The sequence below is a fragment of the Medicago sativa genome, chromosome 7 (assembly GCF_051527215.1).
Source record: "Medicago sativa cultivar Bolivia chromosome 7, Bolivia_mono, whole genome shotgun sequence".
NCBI classification, from domain to species: domain Eukaryota; kingdom Viridiplantae; phylum Streptophyta; class Magnoliopsida; order Fabales; family Fabaceae; genus Medicago; species Medicago sativa.
The window spans coordinates 64,034,826-64,046,567 of NC_140755.1; the positions used below are offsets into that span (position 1 = coordinate 64,034,826).

At 31.1% G+C, this 11,742-nt stretch overlaps 1 protein-coding gene across 2 annotated transcripts; it reads left to right on the plus strand.

Moving 5' to 3' along the window:
* The first annotated feature begins 3,000 nt into the window (after nucleotides 1-3,000).
* LOC146907617 (tropinone reductase homolog At5g06060-like) lies at nucleotides 3,001-8,706 on the plus strand. Of its 2 annotated transcripts, none has more exons than XM_085728924.1 (5): nucleotides 3,001-3,273; nucleotides 3,784-3,991; nucleotides 4,070-4,286; nucleotides 6,726-6,838; nucleotides 8,342-8,706. In XM_085728924.1, the coding sequence occupies exons 1-5, from the start codon at nucleotides 3,182-3,184 to the stop codon at nucleotides 8,507-8,509; spliced, it is 798 nt and encodes a 265-aa protein (XP_085585050.1). In that variant the 5' UTR covers nucleotides 3,001-3,181; the 3' UTR covers nucleotides 8,510-8,706. The 2 variants fall into 2 exon arrangements, with proteins under 2 accessions (XP_085585050.1, XP_085585051.1); XM_085728925.1 differs by having other exon boundaries at nucleotides 3,036-3,273; nucleotides 8,370-8,706.
* Nucleotides 8,707-11,742: the final 3,036 nt, after the last annotated feature.

The window sequence follows — 11,742 nt, forward strand, 5'->3', positions numbered from 1 at the left end:
GTTAACTAACGTTGGTTTCCTTTCTCACTTTCACTAATAGAGTTGGCTTGTTAAACTTTAGGTGACACGCACTAAAAGCAGGTGGAAGTGCACATTAAAGGATGGCATCATGCATATAAACAAGTGGCATCATTGAAGGATGGCATCATGCATTAAAGGATAGAGTTGGCATGTTAAACTTTAGGTGACACGCACTAAGAGCATGTGGAAGTGCATATTAAAGGATGACATCATGCATATAAACAAGTGGCATCATTAACACTATGTTTGGTTGAAGAGAAAAAGGAAAGAGAGAGTTAGAGACGAGAGAGATTGAAGAGAAATAGGCTTTTCTTTAGTTTGGAACACAACATAAATATTGAGAAGAGAGATCAAATATTGGTGGGTCCTATCACCTTTTTGTTTCTCTCCAAAACAGCGAAGAAAGCCATGGGAAACTGCTGGTTTTCTTATTTTTACCATTCTACCCTTTAATTTGTGATGTAGTGCCCCTTCTCTTGTACCTATACTGTTGTTATTATATTATGTGTCTTTTTTGTTTTCTTTCTTGGGTTTATTTGATTAAAATTAATAAACTATTAATTATTTTATTGATTAAATTAAAATTAAGTAAAAATAAAATAAAATAAATTCAGTTTAATAATTGAGGTATTTCAATTAATTAATTGAATAAAAATAAAAATAAAATAACTTGATGGGAGGATTTTTTTTCAAGGACATTCTTGTACTTTCAAAAATAATCAACACTTATATCTTCTCTATTTCTCTTCCCTCTCACTTATACCAAACAATACCTCAAATCTACTCTATTTCTCACCTCTTTCTCTCTTCCCTTACTCTCTCTCACCTCTTTCTCTCTTCTTATTTTCTTCTCACAACCAAACACACCCTAAGGGTGTGTTTGGTTTAGTGGAAAGATTAGAAGAGGGAAAGAAAGATTGTGGAATGATATTCTTTCCATTGTTTGGAACCCCAAAATATAGGTAAGGAAAGAAAGTTTTAGGTGGGACCCACACCAAAAATCTTTCTTCTTCACTAGATTGAACGGAAACAAGGGGTGAGACCATGATTTTGCTTAAAAAGACAAAAATGACCCTATTTAATAATATAATATTAACAATATGTAATGCATGCTATTTTATGAAATAAACAATATATAATGTCCACAAAAAATAATATATAATGTTGTGACAACAATACACATACAAATATTCATCTTTCTCTTCTCTCTTTTTTTTTTGGCATGTTTGTATAATTATAATATATATTGCATATATTAATATTTTATTAATATACAAGGGTATTTATGTCAATTAATAAACATATATCTTTCTTTCCTCTTACTTTCTATTCTACTTTCTCTTTTACCAAACAACCATAACAATCATCTCACTTTCTACTCTCTTTCATTCCTTACACAATCTTTCCTTTCTCTTTCTTTCCTTTCACTTTCATTCACCAACCAAACAAAGTCTAAATGATGGAATCATGACATCATCACATCATGCATTAACACTCTGTTTGGTTGGAGAGAATTAAAGAAGAGAGTTACTGAAGAGAGAAATAGAAGAGAAGATCATACTTCTCTTGTTTGGACAGCGAAGAATTTGTGAAGAGAGAACAAAATTAGGTGGGCCCTACCACCTTTTTGTTTCTCTTCAATTGAGCGAAGAAATACAGAGGAGTGACGTGGAGATAGCGAATGTACCCTTATGCCACTCCAATTTCATTACTTATGCAATTTTAATTCTTTCGGATGAATATGCCAAACCCATTTTTTTGCAACACATACCACAAAAGCTATAAAACTTGGCGTGCGTATTATAAAAAATAAAATAAATGAGGCTAGACCAACAACAAGACAAAAATAAAATTGTGCTCAAAATTTGGTTTCGAAAATACATAATACACCTTAAATTTGATTGTTAAATTAATTTATTAATTGAATTAAATTAAATAAACTAATTTTGTAAAAAATTGAATTAAAGTATATTAATAATTTAATCAGTTAACAATAATTTAATTATATAGAACCAATAAAGAATCAATAAATTAATTTAGCTAAATATAATAAATTATATGCTACTTTTAGTTCAAGGATATTTTTGTCTTTTCAAAAAATAGTAGTATCTCTTTCTCTTCTATTTCTCTCTTCTTTCTCTTGTACCAAACAATACACCAAATCTACTCTATTTCTCATTTTTTTTCTCTCTTTCTCACCACTTTCTCTCTTCTCAACTTCTTCTCACAACCAAACATAGTGTAAAGGATAGCGTGAGTTAGAATATTAGTGAAAGTGAGAAAGAAAACCAGCGTGAGTTAACTCATGCTGGGGTTCAGTGTGAATTTTCAGTGTGACTTAAGTCACACTTTGTGAGTTAAGTCACGCTGAGTTTAACACCTGCGTGACTTAACTCACGCAGGGTATTTTTGAAAGTTTGGTGGAATGAGCAAATCTTGTTGTGAGAAGAGCATTTTTCTATGTCCATTTAGGTTCCCTTCTAGAAAAGTCTATTCTCCTAATAGTACATCCTAAAATAAGTATTCGATCTCCTCTTAAAACTTTACTTTAAGGTAATCTGTTAACCCAAATCTAAGTTGCGTAAACACTAATAACATTAAATGTATCATGTTACACCAAGGGTGTGATATGATCTCCTACCATATTTACATCCACATTATGCTTCTTATGGTCTTTGTCAACACTAATACCTACCTCATTTAACGATCGAACTTTATCTGTGTACCAAATTTTAAATTCAAAACTATCTAATTCTTTGCATTTTCACCTATTTAGTTTCTTGTATCCACATAAAATTAATCCTCCTCCTATTCATGATGTCTATTATTTCTATGGACTTTTATCTAAGGGTGTCTATATTTTCATGGATTTTTTAAATCACAAAAAGTAAAATTTTTAAATTGTCCAATCAAGATTAAAAGGTCATTGAAATCTCAAATGTATATATGATTTGATGTCGACATGGAAATCGATCCCTATCTCCAATTGTATTTGTGGATAACTGATAAGACCGACATTATGACCACAATGTTCCTTACAACGACTTTTACATAGGAGATCAAATTTGTCTGCTAGTTTTTTTCTACTTTACAAACAAAATCAAGGAAAACAGAATATAACAGATTTTGGTTTTTGCAAGTGTAGTCATAAACAAGAAAAATGGCTGAAACAAAGTTAAGCAGCTTCAAGGATAAAAGATGGTCACTGCATGGTATGACTGCGTTAGTAACAGGTGGAACCCGAGGCATTGGGTAATTTCCTTATCTTTACTCTTAAAAACAAAATTAGTAGACAAATCAATTTCTAATTAAATTTTCTTTTGAGTTAGCTTCTCTCAAAATTTTCTATTCTTTCTTTCTCATAACCATCGTTCTTCCCTTTTTTTTATGTAAATAATTGTGGTTTCTATAATTTTGTTGTCAAATTGGGACACCGTTTTGTTTATTGTCTTTGTGCTTAGTTGTTTGATTTTTTATGTTTATTTAACAAATTCAATCGGTTAAAAATTAAATCAATTATTTAGATCCCGACATGAATATTTCAATCGATTTAATTTATAAAATTTTGTTGTTTTATGTTATTTACTTGGTTGGTATACATTTGTTCGTATGTTCATTCTTCACGGTTCTAACGACATTTAATCTAACGTTGAATTTCTGTTTTTTTTTATGTATACCAATTAAATGAATATAGTCTTTTAGTAAAAAAAAAAAATGATGTGATAATACCTTGTTATTTCTTATTTTTCTATTATGAATTAGGTACGCAATTGTGGAAGAGTTAGCAGAATTTGGAGCAGCTGTGCATGTATGTGCACGAAATCAAGAAGATATTAATAAATGTTTGGAAGAGTGGAGAAGTAAGGGGTTTAATGTAACAGGATCAGTATGTGACATACTATTTCATGAAGAACGCAAGAAACTAATGGAAGCTGTTTCTTCTATCTTTCAAGGAAAGCTCAATATTCTAGTACGGTCCATGTATTTTTTTTCCTTTTTAAGTGCTCAAATTAAACATGTATATAATTTTATGTTGTTTTTATTTTAGGTAAACAATGCTGCGAAACCCCTCTCGAAGAAAATAATAGATAATACTGATGAAGATATAAACACTACAATTGGTACAAATTTTGTGTCTGGTTACCATTTGTGTCAACTTGCATACCCTCTTCTAAAACAATCTGGATATGGGAGCATAGTGTTTACTTCGTCCATTGCTGGTTTACAAGCTATTCCCATATTATCCGTTTATGGAGCCACAAAAGGTACGTTTCATTGATTAAAAAATAGGCTTTTATATATATATATATATATATATATATATATATATATATATATATATATATATATATATGTGTGTGTGTGTGTGTTTAGACACTGCAAACAGGGGTCATTTAAAAAATGATCCTTGTATTCTTTAATCCTGACATTTTGTTCTGCCAAAATTTAATTACTTAAAAATTGGTTCCTCTCCAGTTAATTACTGCCACATCACTGTAATTACAAACGTGAAATTACAAAAATACCCCTGTAATTAGTCCCTGAAATCTCTAAAAAGCAAGAGAGTGCAGTGAATGTTGGGTTCAAGACTTCTTTGACGGATTAATAATAGTTTAAGGAATACTTAGCATATTCATATATTTCAGGGATTGAAGAGAATGCAATAGTTTAGAGACTAAATTGATAATTTAATTAGATAAAGAAGGGAGTTCGGACCTTCTTCATTTTTCAATACAAATGGAGAATTTTATTTAGAGAGATACAGTATAAACAAAAATTATTATGTAGTGAGTCCTACACTTAGTGGATCCCACATCATCAATTATTGTATAATTTTTTTTCAAACTTCTTTGAGTGTGTCATAATATCTATCCACAATGTTGTGTTCTTTTAAGTGGAATCAATTTTCAAATAGTTAGAATGAAATTAATTTTCAAATGGTTGAATTGAAATACTTTAGGTTACAATTTTCAAAAGGTGGACAATGTTCTTCTTTGTAATTCATTGTGGAGAAGGAAGAATGGAAAAAGAAAATGATTTATTTAGTTTGACTCACAAAGGTTTGGTGTACGAGAAAATCTTGTGTGGACCAAGACCAAGAATTTTGGTTTGGTCAAACACAAAGAGAGAAGAGAGAAGAGAGAGAACATGTAGAAGAGAGAAAAGAAGAGAGAGAAGGAGAAAATCTTGTGTGTGTGACCAAACCAAAATTCTTGGTCATGGTCCACACAAGTGTTTCTCTTGGTGTATTTAGTTGGAACGTAATAATATCCATTTTAACGGAAAGGTGACAAACATATAAGAGGTGGTGAACAATGCTAAATATATATTTATTTTTGTCAACTAGCCTAGTGGTTAGAGCTCATACAATTAAATGTGAAAAAGTGGGGTATTTGCGGTTCGACCCATTGCATAAATTATGTATTGTCCTATCAAATGAGCTAAACTCACGGGGCAATAATGTTAAATATTTATTTGGCAATATTGGTTCATGGTAAGAGTAGGGATGGCAAAAAAAATTCGCACCCGTGGATATCCGTGGATAAAATCCCCCATGGACACGGATCAGATACCTTAATAGATATTTATGTATAAAATAAACAGATATTTTAACTATCCACTAATTAATCGATATAGATGCGGATTTAATGGTATCTGCACCGGTAGATATCCATATCCGTTATTAAATATTGTAAATTACATAAATAACCTTAATACTTTTCAACTTCCTAAGCAAAAAACCTTAGTGTTGTGAGTGTTATTAGTTATTACACGACTGTTCAAATCTGTATTACACTCCTTTTTTTTTGTGGTGGTCGAGGTTTGAACCCCAGACCTTGCATATATTATGCATTGTCCGTACCAACTGAGCTAAGCTCACAAGAACTGTATTACGCTCCTTTAAAAGGTAGTGAAAGTGGTCGGAATTGTTGAAGCAAGAAACTTTGTTTTTGTGGAATATGATTATTTGTTTATACTTATGTTAAATCAAACAACTTTACTTTTATTAAATATAAGGAACTTTATTTATGTTTTTGTTGAGTCAATGATCTTTGTTGTTATTGTAATGTATGTATATTATGTTTTGCTAAAGAAAATGCATGTGCTGAACTTTTGTTTTTAAATATCAACGAAAAAAATTAACAATTTTTTTTTTAAAATCTTATCCATGGTATCTGCATAAACCCGCGGATATCTCAAAATCTATGGATTATCCGCTAAACGGATATCCGCGCAGATATGGATAGAATACGGATTTCATATTTATCGAACGGAACGGACACAGATATCACACTATCTGCATCCATGGATATCCATTTACATCCCTAAGTAAGAGCGTAGAAATGAAACCTTTGTTTTTTCAGAGGAGTGGATTGATCCTATCTTATCTTAAGAGTATGATTTTATTTCATTGTAGTGAGTTATGAGTATTTCTATACTCTTTTTCAATAAATTAGTTTATATAAAAAATGTCACAAAAAAGTTATTTTAATATGAACCCAAAATATGGTTTAAAGGTGCTTTTCTTTACTATTTTTGGTAAAATAGTAAATTTTATTATAGAGAAAAAGGTAAAGTATAATGTTCTATTTGAATTATTTAAATTAAAAGCTAAGTCTACCTTTAAACTATTATTTTGAAGTTGATATTAGATGCACTCCACAAAATTAAACTATCTAAGCAAATTTAATTAATCAATTCAGGAGCGGTGAATCAATTCACGAAGAACTTAGCATTGGAATGGGCAAAAGATAATATTCGTGCAAATGCTGTGGCACCTGGACCTGTCAAGACATCACTCTTGCAATCAATCAGGGTATGTATTTGCTTGTTGAATTTTAGAGAGAAATTTCTTAGAGAGTTAAATCTATATTTTGATTTTTAACTTTTTTTAAAAGATCATTTTGTCAAAAAAAAAAAAAAAATTAAAAGATCAAAAGTGATATATTAAAAAATCACAATCACAAGACAAGAAACGTAGAGATTGAGAATATACAATAGTCAAGGATTACGAATTAGACGTCCAAACAAACATAGCCACCAAACCAAAAAACATAAAGATAATCAAGTAGTAGATAAAACAAAATTTAAACATTTGAGAGGTTGAATTCTCCACCTATATTAATCATAAGAAAAACCATGAAATTTAAACTTAATCATGACTATTTGATTAGTTTAACCATTGTGATAAGTAAACCTTATAGACAATCATGATTGCCGGAAAATCACATGGTTGCGATTCTTTTAAATTGGACGCACACAAGCTAACCAAATCAAATCAAGACAATCTTTTACTTTCTTTCCATGAGATATCAACCACATGACAAAAAGGTGTGGTTTGTCAATTCACAACTTATTCCTAACCAAGATGAACACCTGACCATGATTTGCCAACAACAGAACAATAAAAAAACAAATGTTTGGATGTTTCATTTAAATTACTTCCTTCCACACAAAAAGATGGGGTTAAAGTTTGATTATGAGTAGATTGTTTATGATTTTGAAACAAAAAGTACAATAAACAAATTTTTTTTTTGACAAAACAATAAACAAATTTTTATGTACTTCCTACTTCCCATAATATTTGTCATATTTGATCATTTCACATGTATTAACAAAATCATCATAAATAAAAAAAATTACAATTTTATTAAAAAAAAAAAAACTATTGATGCATTTTCATCATCATAAATGCAGAGAGAAAAATAACTTTAGAGTGATGCACAATTGCACATAACATTCATTAAAGGATACAATTGAAAAATAATAACTAAAATTGCATTGAAACCTAAAAATGATACTCTTTTTGACAAAAACTATTTTTTGCAAATGTGGCAAATATTGTAGGAATAAAATCTCAAGGTCGATATCCAGAAGTCCTAGCTCAACTGGCAAAATGCCGAAATTGTTAGGTCGGATGTCATGACCGGGGTTCGAACCCCGGTACCTCCACTTGTGTGTGTGATTTTATAATGGCTTTGCCATTTCGTACAAAAAAAAAATATTTCAAGGTCGATTCTGAGATTTTATTTTCAAACTATGGACTGTGTGTTTGGAGGAGTGTTACTTGAAAATCCCAATTGACTAATCTATTGTCTTATGAGAATTGTGGATAAATATCACTTATGAAAATAATGGTATTAATGTTTACAATACAATTACTCCCTCCGTTTCAAAATATAAGCAAAATTCATTTTTTAGGTTCATTCATTTAATGATGTATGTGGTTCATAATATGGACCACATCCATCATTAAATGAATGAACCTAAAAAGTGAATTTTGTTTATATTTTGAAACGGAGGGAGTAACTTCTTACAGAATGATGATGAAGGGGTTGAAACTGTAGATGGTGTAGTGTCTCAAACACCTATGGGTCGTATGGGAGAGCCTAAAGAGATATCATCACTAGTTGCCTTTCTTTGTCTTCCTGCTGCATCATACATCACTGGACAAGTTATAGCTATTGATGGAGGTTACACTTCTTAAATTGCTATTAATTTGATTTTGGCAAACAAAAGACATACGACCTCCTATAACCCTAGATGAATAAATGTAATAATTTACCCAACAGTCATGTTAGTTATAAATCTTGATTGACATTGTTGGTTGGACCTCCATGGCCATTATCTTTATATTCCTTCAAATTTATTATAATCAAATACTGTTATTTACCTTTTCCCTCATGTTATTTTATTCTGTTAATTTAAATACTTAATTATCTTGCAAACCGTAATAATTCAATTTGTTATTGTAATCCTTTTACTCATGTTATTTTATTCTGTTAATTTAAATACTTAATTATCTTGCAAACCGTAATAATTCAATTTGTTATTGTAATCCTTTTACTCATGTTATTTGATTTAAAAAATACATATTTTAAAATAACTCCTTCACGATATTCAGATAAAGTTCACGTTGTTGAAAGTTTTTCTTTGTGATTGTTGACTGCATTTCTTTTTTCATTTAGAATGCAATTGTTTTTTAAGCTGCTACTTACTCAAAAAATAAAAAATAAACAGCTGCTACGATAGCAATTGTAGTTTATCTTGATAAAGGTTGGTACTTAGTTGGAAGTTGGAATGTGATTCTTGCTTGTGGTGAAGACTTTTAAGACTTCTCTCAATCTATTCCGTGGAGAATAAAAAACCGATTAGAGAAGGCAACATTTGTGTTCTCAAATTGGATTTCATAACTATAGAGAAGGCAACATTTGTGCAGACAAGGTAGCCGCATTTGATTTTTCAAAAAAGAACCACATTTGGTGAACTCTTCCAAAACATTAAGGAATTAGGTACATGGGACCTCTCAATTATATATTACTCAAATTCTACTCTTTTATCCAATATAGGAGTTTAATTCACATGACACATCGCAACACTCTCTCCTTCAAGTGTGAGACTCTCCATGTCTTTGATCCAACATCAGAAACAACTTTTGCCCCAAAGTACGCACCAAGTGGAACCAGACTCTAGTACCACTATTTAAGGTTTTTATTTTGTGATGTTTCAAGTGTGAGTTAAAATCCAACATTGGATAGAATCGTAGAATTTAAGCAATATATAAGTAAGAGGATGCATTTACCTAATACCTTAAAGTTTTGAGAGAAAATATGGTGTCCAACTCACTTGTGTTGATTCTCTTAATCCAATGTGATGATGTGATCTAGTGAGACTCCCCTTCATGGCAGAACGTCAATATTAGAGTCTGATTAGACTTAGTGGGGGTACGGGGAAGTGGGACTGATTCTTGATCTTGGACCAAAGACGCAAATATAACGTCTTATATATAACGTCTTAAGTGAGAGAACTCGTATACTTAACGTCTTAAGATATTTGAAGAATATCAAGTGTTCAACTCACTTATGTGGTTGCTTTTATCCCAATTGATGATCCAACCAAGAAAGGGTACCCCTAATGGTCCGACAACCACTCCCCATCCTGAACCAAAAATGGCCCTAGCCCATTTCAAATTTCTTGGGGAGCAGGAGATATTCCTAGTGTTGGATGAAAAGATGCAAAGAGTCTCACACTTGATGAAGAGATGTTGTGATGTGTCAAGTGAGTTAAAGTCCCACATTGGATGAAAGAATTGAGGTTAAGCAACATATAAGTGAAAGGACTCATGAAGTATTTTCATTAAGGTTTTGGATTAAGATGTGGTGTTCAATCTCACTTGTGGTTGCTCTTAACTCAATGAAATGATCCAATCTAGTGAGACTCCCCCTCAATCTCATGGCCAAACAAGAAGTGGTAAACAGGCTTTCGTGGTTTGAGAAGCAATCTCAGAGATTGTAACATTCAACATTATTCATCTGTCACATAATGAAAATAGATCATATGTATCATACTATTCAAATCTTTTATTAAGTCGGGGTGACAATTTTGTTCAAAAAAAAAGATCGGGTTGACAATTCGATTCATCTATTCTCGCACTAATTCATCCATACAATCCAACCAACAAAAAATTAGTTAATGGTTGGATTCAATCCATCCATTTTATATTATGAACGGATCACAATCCATGCAGTTATTTTTTTTTTTGAATTCAATAGATCAATTAAAATTACGGTCTAAATTCAATGCATAAAGTGTAACTATTTTATTTGTAAAATTAATATAAGTAATATTTTTGGTATAATATTGATAATAATATATAAATAATCAAACTGGAAAAAAAATATGGAAAAAATTGAAAAAAAATGAATTTAACTTAAATATTATTAACATGTTTAAAACTAAAAGAAAAAAAAATTAAAAAAGAAACAAATATTTTTAATGTGAGTCAACAATGATGGTCAATGGTATTTTAATATTATACTAAAACCTGTTAACTTTTTTAGAAAGAAAAAAAAAGACTATTTATTTTAATAAATATAAATATAATAAAAAGATGTGTTGGTGAAGTGGTGGTGGTCAAATATGGTCGATGTCTGAGCTCCACCAACCTCTGAGATAGGGTCATTGGAGGATTATCGTTGTTTGTTTTCCGCCCCCATTAACTAGGGTTCGATATCGGCCTAAACCAAAAATTAAACCATGTAGAGAACTCTTGTTTGAATCTAATTTTAAAATCACATTTGTATCATTGGGTAGGGTTGGGTCAAATGTAAATTTTTGGGATGAGCTTGGTAAATTAATTGGCTTTTACCAACCTCTTTTCTACAGTTTGACGGGTTTATGAGGGTTCGGTCCATGGTAAACCCATTACTCCAAATTGTTAACTGGTTTTGCAAGTTAGTAAATCATCGATACCAAATTTACTGAATTCAAATTGTCAAATTGGATCGATCCACACAATTTGACAGGTTTTACGGTTTTACCCAACCCATGTACACACATCTACATGCGACTGCACGTGCTATGACATTGACCTACACCACTCTATTATAATATTGTTAAACTATCATGGTGGCAATGATAAACATCATTTCTCATTTCACTTCCAAGAATCTTCTAATCTTTAACCTCAATCCCCTATTGCCACTCCATGACTAAATCACATGATTCCCAACACCCAACCTTGCCTAGCCTCAATTTTAACCATATGCAACCAAACTAGTATGCATAGTCTCATGATAATCGTGCAACACATAAAGAGAAAAACATAAAATATTCTATATCATTGCTATCATCATGAGATAAATTGGCACCCTTCAAGAAAACTTGCCTTCATGCAAACCAACATGGTTTGAAAATGATTGTAAAGTATAAACACCTTAT